The 14,616-nt window shown below is 49.0% G+C and overlaps 1 protein-coding gene across 16 annotated transcripts in view; it reads right to left on the bottom strand.

Moving 5' to 3' along the window:
* Positions 1–1,200: 1,200 nt before the first annotated feature.
* The window catches only part of PEG3 (paternally expressed 3), a 31,081-nt gene continuing 17,665 nt past the window's right edge, over positions 1,201–14,616 (bottom strand). For all 16 annotated transcript variants that reach the window (XM_073226664.1, XM_073226667.1, XM_073226672.1 and 13 more), the window contains 5 exons: positions 13,816–13,947; positions 13,622–13,731; positions 9,582–9,684; positions 8,684–8,776; positions 1,201–8,511 (listed from right to left, as the gene is read on the bottom strand). In XM_073226664.1, the coding sequence (XP_073082765.1) occupies positions 4,688–8,511; positions 8,684–8,776; positions 9,582–9,684; positions 13,622–13,731; positions 13,816–13,947 (4,262 nt within the window). In that variant the 3' untranslated portion in view covers positions 1,201–4,687. The remainder of the gene's footprint in view (positions 8,512–8,683; positions 8,777–9,581; positions 9,685–13,621; positions 13,732–13,815; positions 13,948–14,616) is intronic.

Here is a 14,616-nt window from a genome sequence, read left to right as displayed (position 1 = left end):
GAGTGTGACTGGACGTGAGCATCAGCCAGCCGAGGCCAGGGAAAGGTCAAATCTCATGAATAGACATGGCGGCAGGGCTGTGATCACCCCAACAACCGAGGTGTGCGTAGAGGGAACTCCCTGAGAGTGTAAGTGCTGGCTGGGCAACCCAAAATGACCCCCACTTCTTCTACTGTCTTTTGTCATACACTCTCCAGGAAAACAGTCTTTAAAGACCCTCTCACGGACCTACGCTCATTGAAGGATTATCAAAGCTGTGACCGAAGAGTCAGTGCTACCAGAGATAACCATGATTCAATGGGGTTTCACACAACTATTTCTTGAATTGGTTTCCGTGTTTCTTCCCATCTTCGATGCTATGCATACTTATCACCGACACTCATATAGAACTATTAAAAGTTCTAATAATATGGAAGAACTAAGGACTCTTGCCACCCTGCCAAATTTCACAGGAGTTAGAATTAAATAAGAAGTACGCTTCTGTATCTTCAGAGTTGAATTCAATTGTGTGACATGCAGGGCACTGCAAAGGGGGAAGTAGTGACCATCTCCTTTGGGTCATGAAGCAATCCCAAGCTGAGTACGGCGCAACCCTCAGCAGCAGCCAACGGTGAGCAATCTGGCTGAAAAACTGTGGTTGTGGTGGAGTTAAAAGCATGTTTAAAAATGACCTTCCAGTTCATCTGGGATGATAACCTGCCAAATTGCATGGGATGTTTCTGGTGTTGAAGTTAGGGTAAAGGAAGGGAAATTACTTCCCTAAGCATAAACACTTTTTAACCTCAGAGAAGAGTTAGGATTAGATACTTTTAAAGAAATTCTAAACCATAATATTAACATTTTTATGTTAAGGGATTATTCTTGCTTGTATTTTTGAGAGAATATCACCTTAAATGATATTAAAATTAAAAATGCTGACTCAAGTTAACAGAAATATGCTTCTGGTTATCAAATTTAAAAACACTATTAGAAAATATAGCTTTAATTCTGTAAGTGCAGTTACAAATGTGGGATCATGTCATAGTAAAAGATCCCTTAGAAGTAACTGTTGAAATATGCGATACTTTAAAATGGAGTAAGATCTGTATGTAAAACTTAAAGGAGCTTAAGGAGGCACTAAGTTTCTGGATTTACAGTTATCATAAGAAACTGTATTTAACAACCCCAACACTTAAAATGAACAAGAGAGACTGAGAAATATCTTATTTTTAACTTTATTTTTATTGTTGACACTATTACAGATAGAACAGCCACAACCATATTAACAAACAAAAAACCTGTGTACAGAAACAATGAAGAAAACATGTCAAGATATGTTAACCACAGTCTTTGGGTGGTGAAAATATGGGTGAGTTTCTCTTCTACACTTCTGTAACTTCAAAGTTTCTATAATGAACACATACTGTGTTTATAATAGAAATATACGTAATAAAGGTAGACCAGCAAAACACTATGATAAAGACCACTTGAGGAAACCAGACAAAATATTCAACCAAAATCCCACAAGCACCACACAACTATTTCTTAATTGGTTTCCATGTTTCTTCCCATCTTCAATGCTATGCATACTTATCATTGACACTTGTATAGTCACAGACTGGCACGCAGAGTGAGACATTAACAGCCATTGTTGGGTGTTGGGAATATGGGTGACTTTCTTTTCTTCTACTTTACTGAATTTCCCAAAGTTTGGTATGAGTATGTATTATATTTGTAATGGAAAAATACATACATAAGATTTAATACCAAAATACCAAAGATCATTCAAGGAATCTGAGACAAAATATTTAACATAATCCTACAATGACAACACTAATTATTTTCTGCATTTTTTTCATTTTAGACTCTATGAGTACATATTTAACACTGTTATAATCACAAACTTGTGCACTGAAACAAGATGGAGGAAACATCAAGATGTTAACCATAGTTGCTGGGTATTTGGAATATGGGTGACTTTTTTTTTTTCCCTTAAAAATTTACTGTATTTTCCAATTTTTCCTCTGGGTACATATTATGCTTGTAATGGAAACAAACATAATAAACTTTCTTATCAGGACACTTTTATAAGGAATATTTGAAGACATTAAGATGAAAGTGACCATAATTCCACAAAGGTGACATAATAGCTATTTTGAATACACAGTTTGACCCACAGTTATAATCATAAACTTGTGCACAGAAATGAGAATAAAGTGATTTAAGAGTATATCTATCTTTGCATGGTGAGAATATAGTTATTTTTTCCTCCACTTTTCTGTATTTTCCAAGTGTCTGATGATGAGTTCAAATAATGTTCACAATGGAAAAATGACTATAAAACTTTTTAGTAACACTACCATAAAGAACACTCAAGGAATTTAGGAAAATAATGCTCAACTATAGGCCTACAATGACTACACAACAGCTTTTGACTATATAAGCATATTTTTAAACAGTTATAACTATAGTATAAATATAATTGTGTCCTGTTTTTTCCACTTAATATTCCATAAATATATTTCCACCTTGCTACATAACTCTCCATGGCTATCATTTTTAAACAGCTGCACAAGAGTCCATGGATGCGTTCACTTAATCACTCTCCCGTTGTTTGGCATTTAAGTTGTTCCTAAATTTTCACTAATATAAGGTTGGAAGGGACACCCTGACAATTGGCAAGTTGCTTTCTGACAAGGCTCTACCAATTAGTCCTGCTAACAGTGATGAACCCAAGTTCACCCCTATGACATCAACACTGGCTCCTGTGACAAGGGTCCTCCGCAAATGCGGTGGCTCACTGTCCTGTTTTCCCGGGGGTCCATTCCAACCTCAGGTCTTTTGGTGCAGCTGGCCCTCACCTACACCATGCCATCCAAGAGGGCCCCCTCTTCTACACTGCCCAGGGCAGCCTGTTCCGCGCATTCCCACTGGCCTGGCCTTCCAGCTCCTGCTTCTGATGCCGCCTGTCTGCCTGCTCGCCTTCCCGGGACTCCCTGCTGTGGCTTGCTCGTCCCTGCTTCACCCCTCAGCCCTGCGACCTCCCTCCACTGCGGCACTCCCTGCAGCTGACACTCCTGCCGAGAGCCCTAACCACGCGCATCTACAAGAGTGAGATGTAGACTCATTCCCCCAGCAGGCGTTGTAGTTTTGCTTGCTCAAATTCTCCGCTCTTAACTTTTGCTCACTTCATCTACAGATCCGCTTTTTTTTAAAATATTTTATTATTTTTAATTTTTTTTCCAGCCAACTCAAAGCCAAATAATTTCTTAATAGTGATGTGTGAGGGGAAGGGAAACAAAAGGAGCACAGGTGGCCCACAGAACAAGACACGGGAGCTGCGGGCTTGCGGGGCATCTGTGGGTAAGTGGGGGCTGAGGAGACCAGACAGACACAGCGCTCCAGGGGGCAGCTCAGAAATGCCTGGGGGGACAGAGAGGGAGGGAACACGCGGTGACAGAACAGATTAAGGCTGCTGGGGAACCTGAGTCCATGTTAAGCGTGGGCTGACTGTAAAGAAAGCTTTTTTTTAAAAAAATGCAAGTTAGGCATGGGATTGAGGGTCAGACAGGTGAAGACGAGGATTACGTTCAGTGACAGAAGGCTCGAAGGACACTAGCTCCTGGGCACCCGGGGTGCAAGCTGACTCGGGGCAGTACCTACTAACAAAGCCACGCTGCCACTCGTCACTTAAGGCAGGAAGCGCGCAAGGAAATGATGAAAGTTGATAGTCTGCATCTGTATTTACAACACGAGAGCCTCTCCTACAGTTCTCAACCTTCAATAGGCACTTCCGTGATCTAGTGATGGTTGCAACCCACTCTTTAAAGGCAAAAGACAAGATTTACAGGGAAAAGCCTCAGCTTTTGTGAATTCACTATCAAACATACATCAAGTTGGTTAAAACAAAACACTTGTAATACTTTTACATGAGAATCACTACAAGGTAGAATGTGGCAACTGATCCATTCGGGTCAAAGGCCAATCCACACACCGTACAGCATCACAAGCATCAGGTTCCACAGCGTCGGTGTGAACACGACGGCTGAGAACAAAGCTCACGTACTTCTCTTTTCAAACAGCAAAACGGAGAAGACATTTTCATGCCTACACCTTTACAGGGACACTTAAGACTAAGGAACAGCACACAATTACTCAAAAAGATAGTGAAGGGGTTCAAATAATGCACAAGAAACCTTTCTCAGGATCTAAGATGCTTACAAATATATTCTAATTTGTTGCTCTCTTCCTCCTCCAAAAAAAAAGAAAAGATTACAGAGGACCGGGTGCAGAACCTCCGCACAGCGAACTGCTGTTCATCACATCGAATCCAAATACATGTGATCACTGTTCTGCTAGGATTTGCTACTTTATGTACATCTCAGGGAACATTCACACAGGTCCAGAGTGTCATTCACGGTCACCGGGGGAAGCTTCTGTGGCTCCCCTCAGGGTGGCCCCCGGACGGAAGGGAGGGCGTGTGCCCCGGCCTTCCCGCATGCCCCCCCACCCACCCCCGGGTCTGCTGAGCGGAGGCCAAGGGTGTCTCCTCTTTGGGTGTCTTTTCCGTCTGAGTTGTCTGAGGTTCAGTCAGGTGTGCACAGGTCGAGGCTAAGTGTCCTTCTGATACTCGCATGGGGGGTGTGAAGTCTGTGGTGAGTAAGAGTCATGTTCCGAGTGGAGGTCTTGCAACCTTCCCACTGGTGTTCTAGCCAGTGTGGGTATTTTGGTGCCTCGCAAGGGACAGGCAATCACTGAAGAGCTGCCCGCAGACGTCACACCTGAAGTACTTGTCACGGGCCCTGTCACTGTCACCAGTGCTGGTGCTGGCGTGTTCTGTGTAGTGTGAGCTTTCCCCATAGACGTTTCCAGGCTCTAATATTATCACCCTGGCATGGGTTTTCAGGTGCTCACCGTAGGCTGAGTGGGAAGTGAATGTTTCTCCACATTCCCTGCAGTCATAATACGCTTCTCCAACCTGAATCTGTCGATCTTCACCTTCTTCCTCTGGGTCTTCAACCCCAGCACCATCTGGCTCATCGGCATCCCCCTCTGGCTCTTCAGCTCTTTCCTCTGGGTCTTCGATCCCGGCACCATCTGGTTCATCACCATCCCCATTGGGCTGTTCGGCCTCTCCGTTGGGCTGTTCAGCCTCCCCATTTGGCTCTGCAGCTTCCCCATCCGGCCCTTCGGCCTCTCCGTTGGGCTCGGCAGCCTCCACATTGGGCTCGGCAGCCTCCACCTCGGGCTCGGCGGCCTCCACCTCGGGCTCAGCAGCCTCCACGTTTGAGCCCTGGATCCGCAGCACTTCTCGGGGAACAAGGACATTGGCTTCAACTTCCTGGGCTGCTTCTGCTGTTTCTTCCTCTTCAAGGTGGAGCTTCTGGTGCTTAGTGAGGACTGTGTCATGAATAAAGGACTTCCCGCAGTCCTTGCATTCATAGAATGGGGAACCTCTTCTGGGAGGATCAGTAAGAAAGGAGGTGTGGACAAAGGAAGCCCCATAATCATAGGGCTCATCTCTCTCATGGACTCTCATGTGCTCCCTGAGATCAGACTGACTGCAGAAGGACTCACCGCATACTTGACATTCATAGTGCTTCTCTTCGGTCTGACCCCTCTGACGCCCGCTGAGGGCCACGCCCGCACGGCCAGCACCCTCACTTCCCTGGCCCTGCTCTGGTGAATTCTCTTCAGTGTGAATCACCATGTGCTCATTCAGGACAGACCCGTGAATGAAGTCTCGTCCACAAACGTGGCACTGCAGGGATGTCCCCGTAGCGGCATTCTTCTGTGGGCCACGAGACCTCCGTGGATTAATGACCAAAGGGGGCATGAAAGGCTCATCATACCTCCTATGGTCAAAAAAATGACCTTGCTCATGGATTTTCTGGTGCTCAAAAAGGAATGAGCTATGAACAAAAGATTCCCCACATGCTGGGCACTCATAGAGCTGCTCTCCGTTGTACTCTTTCTGGTACTCACTAACGGAATGGGTGTGAATTACAGAATGCGTGTACTCGCGAGTGTCGATGGCATGCTCTCTGCCGTGAACTTTCTGATGGTCTCTAAGGTCTGCGCGATCTGCAAATCCCAGCCCGCAGTCCTTACATCCGTAGATCGCATCTTCGCCCTCGTCCTCGTCCGGGTCGTCCTCGCCATCTGGCTCGGCCTGAGGCTCTTCCTGCTGAGCCCCATCAATACTGGCAGCCTGAAAAACAGAGCCTCTGGACAGCTTCCCACCGTGGAATTCCTCCCGGGCACACATTTTCTGATGTACACCAAGGTCTTTGTTGGTGGCCAAGCCTTCCCCACACTCCTCACATTCGTTGCTCACTTGCTCTTCGGTGTGACCCGTCTGGCCCGGCTGTTTAGTGTAACCCGTCTGAAGGTCAGTAGAGGTTAAGCTCTGAATAACAGACGGCTCATAGTTTTTCCTTCCAGAGCGCTTCTTTCTATCATGAATCTTCTGATGCTCGGTGAGGTCAGAGCTCAGAACAAAGGATTCTCCACACTCCGGACATTCACAGAATTTCTCTCGAGGGCGCGATGTGTGAGGTGTGCCGTAGCGCAGGGAGTGAATTACAGAGGTCTCGTGGTTCTTACACTCAATGTTTTTCTTCTTAGCACGAGCCTTCTGATGTTCACGGACATCTGAGCTGGGAACAGAAGATTCGCCATCCTTCTTAAGATCACTGGGCTCTTGCCCAGTAAGGCGTTTCTGAGGTCGGGTGTGGGACACACTGTGTGTAACAGAGCCCTTGGGGTTGTTACCCTCACTCACTTCGTAAGGGTTCTCTCTGGCAGGAGATTTCTGTTGCTTGTGAAGGCCCGAGACATAAGCAGAGGATTCTCCCTTCTCCTCATGCTCAGCAAGTTCATTTTCAGTGTGACTTTCGGGAGCCCTGAAAGCAGATAAGCTGTGGATAACGGACCTCTCGTGTTTCTTTCCTTCAGAGGTTTTCTCTCCAGCATGGACTTCCTGGTAATCAGTAGCCCCTGAGGTCTGGATGGCAGCCTCTGTAAGGTTTGTTGGCTTATTGGGCTTCACTGAACTGCAACTTTTCTGAGCTTTGGCAAAGCCTAGACTGTGAATAACAGACCTCTCATTTGGTTTCCACTCACAGACATTTTCTTGAGGGGAAAATTTCTGGTCGCCTTCAGGGTTAGAGCTAGCGGGGCACGCCTTCTGCTCCTCGTCTTCAGGCGGTCTGGTCACGGTATGGCTCTTCTGAGATTCTGCAGAGGACACACTGAGGATGACAGACTTCTCGAGCCCCCTGCCTCCACGGACGTTCTTCCGACAGTGAAGTTTCTCACGCTCGCTGGGGTCTGAGCTGTGCCTGAAGGGACTCCTGCCGTCTTTAAAGTTGTAGAGCTTCTCTCTGGAGTAAGTTTTCTGGAGCCTCTTGAAGGACTGACCAGGAATAAAGGTCTCTTCACACACTTTGCCTCTGTTTCCGAACTGACTCCCTCTGGCGTGGAGCTTCTGATGTTCCCTCAGGGACGAGCTGTGATGGAAGGACTCCCCACACACCTCGCATTCGTACATTTTCTCTTTGCCATACATTTTCTGGAGATCATTAAGGGATGGGCTGGGCTTAAAGGCTTCCCCACGTTCATCGTCTTCATCGCTGCCGCCGTGGATTTTCTGGTGCTCGACCAGGGCGGAACTATGCAGGAAGGTCTCCTCACACACCTGGCACTCATAGAATTTATCCTTCCCGTACATTTTCTGAAGCTCACGGAAGGTCGGGCTCGGCAGGAAGGGCTCCTCGGGCTCCTCGGGCTCCTCGTCCTCGCGCTCCGTGAGGTGCTCTCTGGCGTGACCCTCCCGGTGCTCAGCAAGGGCAGCGCTCTTGGTGAAGGTTTCCCCACACTCCTTACATTCAAAGCGTTTCCCTCCAGCCTGTCTTTTCTGAACCTCACTGACAGCCACACTGTGGATGAAGGATTCACCATACTCGTAGAGATTCTCTCTTGTGTGCATGATCTGGTGCTCAACAAATTCTGAAACCACACCGAAGGGCCTCCCACACTCATCACATGTGTAGGGCAGTGACCCAAGGGCAAAGGGCTGCGGCTCGGTGCAGGCGGGGCCGCCAAGGCTGCTCAGGCCCATGGCTTTCCTCATGTCACTGCACTCAAAGGGCTTTCTCTTGGCACAGCCTCTCTGATCATGAACTGGGCTATCCCCGTCTGTGTCAAAGTGATAGCGTCTTTTTCTTTCCAAGACTCTCTTTCTAGAAACAAGGTTAGAGTTGAAAGTAAAGCCTCCCCCAAAGGCGTTCCCTTCATAGCCCCTCTCCTGAATCACCGACGCCCTCTTGTTGCATGGCACTTCTCTCCAATCACCATCTGGCCTTGTGGGGAACCTTTGAGGCCGACCATTAGGTCCCCTCGCCCGTCCTGATTTGGAGTTGCGTGAAACATCCTTGATGAATTTTTCCATTATCACCCCGTGGGAAGATTCATCCTCACAAATTCCCCGCCGATGGGTTGACTTTTTGGCTTCAGGCATAGTTTTCAGACCTGAAAAGAAACCCCAACTATAAATACCGCCTGGTCCCTATGCTTGGGCAAAATAACAGTGGGGCTTCTGTGATGGTGGTGTGGACATAAAGTGTAGGTTTATCAATGTGTACATGTGGTTCCCAGGTCACTGATTAAAGTGGCCACTGCACACGGTCTGCCTGGTGTTTACCTCTGCCGGTGCTTGGGTAGGCACTTCTCTTTGACCTCGATGAATGGCCTTGTGTCATGTGGGAGTGGCCATCGTCTTCAGCAAGCTGAACCCCTGTTCACAGTAATAATATGAGAGTTCATGCTCAGGTTGAGGACCAACACATGTCACTACTGTCATCTCTTTCTCTGAGCCACTAGTCACGAGACAGCCCACACCCAATGCCCGATTCTTTGGGTAGCTTCTGTTTGCAGCCTCACTTCCTTACTATCCATTTCTGAGCCCACTTTAGTCTGAGTCTTATTAATTCTCCTGACTCCACCTAGAAATTTGTAGGAAAACCTCCATATATGTCTCTAAGTTTTGTGTATCTTTTTAGTCTCCACCTTCTGTAACCGCCTCTCAAATATTTATATCCCCTTGTTTTCACTGGCCTCCAATCTCCACCCTGCCTCTCTAGGCTGCTCTTTCTCCACCTGTTCTCCAATCCTGAGCTCCCCCGGATCTCCTGCCTTATCCAACACTCTCCTCGGCTCGCTTCCCCCCAGTGCGACACGTGCAGGACCAACTGCTTATTGGGACTTCAGCTAGATGGCTTCCAGGGGAGTCCGAACCAGAAGTCAGAATTCCCCTCTAAATGTGTACTGAAAAATATCCAGTCACCACTCTGGAAAAAGCATCGACTCTTGTGGCAAGAGCCGGTTCCCTGTTCCCTCCTGCCCTGTACAATACATTCTTTTCCCAAAATCAGAGTGATTTCTTAAAAACACAAACCTCTTCTTCTTGAAATTTTTCAAAAGCTTATTACCCTTAAAGCCCAAAATATTAACATGGCTTTTAATATCCTGCAGCTTGAAAAGGGTTAGGTGGCCGAATGCTAGGTGCCTGACTCGGCGTGGCAGGAGAAACGGCAGCTTACCCAGCGAAAGTAGCTTCCTGTAGTTTTCCATGTTGTCCTGAATTGGGTTCTGTGGCTTCCTATCTTCAGTAAGGTCCACGACATCCTGGTACGACACCACATCCTGAAATAGCAGACACAGGCCATCCAATGCAGTCTGTTCCCACAGGAATCCAAAGAGGGAAGAACGCTGGCAACATGGGTGCTGCACATACAAAGGTGTGCAGAGGTGCTCACAGCGTTTGGGATTCTGAGTGATCCAGGCCAAGTTACTAGGGGCCTACTTAGTACCTACCTTGGGGCTCTACTCTGAGGAAGATCCCAAAGACGCATGACACATATTCCTTGCCCTCATGCAGCTTATAATTTGGTTGGAGAGAAAAGACTCATGAAACAATTAGAGAACAATCAACAGTAAAGTGGGGTACAGATGATTAGTGCTAAACGGGTTTAGTAGAGGGGTCGGTCGGGGTGGGCTGGAACACTGAGCAAAGGTTTTGTAGAAGGCCTGGGTGGGACCTTATATGGTGGGTAAGATTTTGACACAGAGAGGGGGATGCTGGGAAAGCTTTAACGGGTCATAAAACATCAACTATGCACGGCGCATGCAAGGACGAGAAAGAAAACATGTTTCTGCAGACATTTTGACAGGGAGTGTGACAAGCCTCCCCTGTCCCACTGTGTCCTGTGCACACCTCCACTGCACAACATGGCTATAAAGTGGGTTCTTCTGCATATGTACAAGTTGCAGGTAACCCAGGAGTAACTTAAAGCACCGAGTACCTTTGCTTTATAGCTGTCTTTTCCATTTCAGTGGATACTTCCCTAAAAAGAATTTAAAAATTTCAAGCATTACTTAGAAGAGTCTTCTACGCAGGATCTTACGGGACCTTTTCTTATTGCTGCAGAATGTCACTAGTGTCAGGGAACTGTAGTCCTAAGTGGTACAGCACCAAGGCCTGGAGACAGACTTGAGGAGACAGACAGCACCCTGGGAAACCCACAGGCTTCGGAGCCAGAGAAAACTTCAGGGGCCGAGGAGGACCACACCGTTCATGAGCCATGCAACCTTGGCTACAGAAATCTTTCCGAACCTCAGGTCCTTCATCTGTAAAATGGAGGAACGGCAGCATGGCCTGACGTGGAATGTTGTGTCTGCAACGTGATGTGTTGTTAAAATAGAAAGGAAGACTAGATAAAGGAAATGTAAATAACTATTGCTTAACTATCAGGTAAAGATATTTTGATGTTACGTTTACCACAGTGCCACTGCTGGAAACTGGCGTGGACATTGTAGCCACACAGCAGGGCAGCCGAAAGAGCGGTGCTGGCACAACTGGGCGCACCCCCTGCTGAGCCTAGGTGATCAGGCACAGGCACCGCGACCGAGGAGGAAAGCCTCGTTCATGCACCTGCTGGCGTCCAGTGGTTAAAACAATGACCAAAACTAAGCCCAGCTCCAAAGATGACACCCCTCCTTGAGGGGGGCTGAGAACATCTAGGACAGCAAACAAGCCACAAAAGCTCAAGAGGCGCCACAAAACCAGTGCACCTACTGCCGCGAACGCCAGTCACACCCTCTCTGCTGGGGCTGATCCCCTCTGGTTAGACAGCAAGTCCCTCGGGAGCACTGGCCAGCTGTGCTCAGGGCTGTGACAGCACCTCCAGTGTTCTGAGCACAGGTTTATTCTAACACAGAGGGAAGAACCGTGGCAGCACAGAGGCGTGTGTGGTGAGGCGGAAGCGACAGAGCTCCTGCTGTCAGGGCCGGCAGAGGGCAAAGAAGGTCAAGAACTTGGGGTGGAGGGCGTCACAAGGGTCACCATCCTTGGTGCTGACAGACCCCAAGGGCAACGGCAAAAGAGAAGGGGTATCTCCTATCTTTCTTTCCATTTGCCTAATCTGAGGTACATTAAATTCTGAACTATGTTGTTCCTATGAAAGAAAAATGATACTTTGATGTAAAATTAAGTTAATCTATGCAAGTGGGTAGCCCTAAAGCAGTTAGTTTTCACTTTGTATATGTAATCAGCAATGGTTTGCACAAACCATAGCCAAGCTCTACTTGAGAAGGTACGGGGGGGGGGGGACAGCCGGGCACTTCCTCCTCACAGCATGGCCTCTGCACGTGGACAGTCACTGAGACTGACACATAAAGCCAAAAGATGACAGGAATCAGGAATGTTGCTTTGCACACCCCCAAGTGTAATCTGCATCGTCTGCTGCTATAATTTCCACCACACTAAGTTAGGAGGGTTAGTGGCTCCCAGCTCTGGACTACACAGACACGGGGCCAGCTCTACAGCATCAAGGAAGGGCATCTAGAAAGCAAGCTAAGACAAAATCCAACTACCAACCTCCTATCATGTTCATTTCATAAAACACTCCCGAAATAAGGACACTAACACTTTCCGCAAAGATCTGTGAAAAGTCTCTGGCTCACAGAGCAGTGCTGGGAAATCAGTGATGTTCATCACTGACTGCCTTCATGGGTCGCAAATGCATTTCAGAGGCTTCATTTTCAAAATCAAGTTTAAGAGAGTTTCTATGATTTAGTATTTTTATCTTGATTCCTAATATTTTGGTCAATTTGGTTTCTACAAATAAATCAAAATTCCTGAAAAACTAGTGTCACAAACTTAGGGTATTTCCCTGAGACAACAGGATGGAACAGACCCTGGACACGCTGGCTAGAGGGCCTCAGGCACCTCTGACCCTGCTCACCTTCTCCGACATTCCCTCCCCTATCAGCCATTGACCTGCCCCTACCCCTGCAGAAGCTCTGCTTTCAGCTTCAGCCTCGGGGTATCACCTCTCCTCCTTCTCACACACACCTGACCTGTGGGTGGGTCCTTGCTTGCCTCCAGGACAGAGAACAAAAGGCAGTTTTGTGGATAGAATTCAACTCCCTCCATCATCTGACCCCAGCCTCTAAATCCCATCACAGGAACCACTGCTGATACGTCTTGGGGCACAGGGCACGGACCCAGGCACTAAGGCCCAGGCCCACCTCCTGCCCCGTGTGGGCCCACCTGGCCTTGGCTCAGTTCCTGCTTCCAGGCCTCTGCCTGGGCTATCCCTGAGCCCCGACACTCAACCAGCCAGCTGCACCTCCCCTTGGGACATCCAGTGTTACTGCCTTCAAGACCCCTCCTTCCAAATCTAAACTGGGACCCTGTGACACTCTGTTAGCCCTCTGTTCTTCCTTAAGAGCACTCTGAAGAGTGAGCAGTCATGTATACAGGTCTATGGAGACTGACTTGTGCCGTCATTGAGTGCCCACCTGTCGTAAGACTGAGTCTGCAGGGCAGGGATCCCAGCCCTGAATGCACCTCTGTGCTCCCCGAGGCGCGGCTGAAGGGAAGGCTCCGTGCTTGGGCCCCTCCTGTCTGTCCAGGCCCTGCCATGCTGCAGTCCTCCTCCACACGGCCTTCTCAAGGGTCAGCTCACACTCCACATCCGTTTTCCCTTCACCAATTTCCCTAGCACACAACCTCTTAGAATGACTGCCGGAACTGCTGGCATTTAGGGTGTGCCACTATGTGCCAGACAGCATGATGAACACTTCATGTACATGCTGGAATCTTACTCCTCCCAGGGGCTCTGGTGAGCTAATGACCACCCCCATTTTACAGATGAGGACACTGAGGTTCAGTTTGGTTACGGAGACGGTCTGAGGCTGCACAGCTCGCAGGAGGCGGGGCTTGTCTGCTCGAGCCATTGCCCTCTGGCAATTTACAACTTTCTTGGATCCCTGCTAAGCACCAGAAAGATCTCCAGGACCGTCTGCTTCCCCGGCTCAGTCGTGAACAGCCAACGCTACCCACCTACCGGGTGACACAAATGCTGAGTAGGAGAGAGTTCCTCTGTGTGGGTGCATCAGAAAACAGGCAGCAGTTACCCTGGCCACCTGTCACCACTGGAGACAGGCGTGGGCTCCTAGCAGGGAGTGCAGCCAGGTGGGATCCGGGGGGTGGAGGAACGCGACCTCTTGGGAAAGGAAGGCCATCTCTGCCATGAAATGAAGCTGGTCTTTCCACAAAGAGGAAACCTAAGCATACCTGGCATCTCGACTCATAGTCCATCATGGAGGCCCTATGTTGGTGCTCTCTTTCCATGGCCAAAGTTGTTTTCTCCATCGGAGGAAGGGCAAGGCTCCTCTGCGGAAGCCCTGGGAAGAGAACAGCATCGTGAAGGAATGGGGCCAGACACTTCCACAGACACGCAGCACTGGGCAGTAAGAGCCACCACTTACTGCTTCGGGGGCTCCTGGTGGATGGCCAGCAGTCTCGGGACGCCAGCTCTCTGCTTCGGCCCCTGCGGTCCTGCTCCCAGTCCCGGTCCCGGTCTTGGTCATGGTCCCAGTCCCGGTCCCAGTCCTGGTCACCTGAGAAAGCCAGACACCCAAGGAGTCGACACAGTGCTGTACACATGCGCACACCCACCCCGTGCCACACGCCTCCCTGCAGAGAGGAACAGCATCCTTGCTGCCCTGCCCCTGACGGGCTGGACCCTGAACCGAGCCCCCAGACTCCCGGGCGTGACCTGGACTCTCCCCTTCACCCCGGACCTGGTGCCCTGTTCCTGCGGCTTTGCCCAGGCAGCCAGCTCCAGGGCAGGCTCAGAGCTAGAAGCTCGCTCCCCCTCCGCGGCACCCCCCACTGCCTGGCTGGCTCCAGCCGATCTGAATGTGCTTGTTTCTCTGCTCCTCCAGAGAAACAAGACGCGTGTTCTCCCCTAAGGGCTGCTCCTTTAAAAAGTTCACTCACGAACAGTAAACAAGTAAAGCAGCTTGGAAGCCAAAGGGCGACCTGCGTTGCCCCTCCTGGGGAGCTTGTGGGCACAGTCTGGAAACTACTTGCAGCAAATCTCAAACAACTGTAAATACTGTCACACTGTTTAAAAGACATCCCATTTCACTCCCTATAATGGTGTGTGCCTTGCTATAAGAACGTCTGTGGCATCAGGGACTTGCTTTCCCCTCAGATCGCTGAGCAGCATCCGCCCTGGGGAGGGCAGCACCTGGCGTCACTGCAGTCCTGATGCCCGTCGGGTG

This window comes from Manis javanica, chromosome 17 (genome assembly GCF_040802235.1).
Source record: "Manis javanica isolate MJ-LG chromosome 17, MJ_LKY, whole genome shotgun sequence".
Classification (NCBI taxonomy): Eukaryota; Metazoa; Chordata; class Mammalia; order Pholidota; family Manidae; genus Manis; species Manis javanica.
This window is presented reverse-complemented; position numbering and strand designations above follow the sequence as displayed.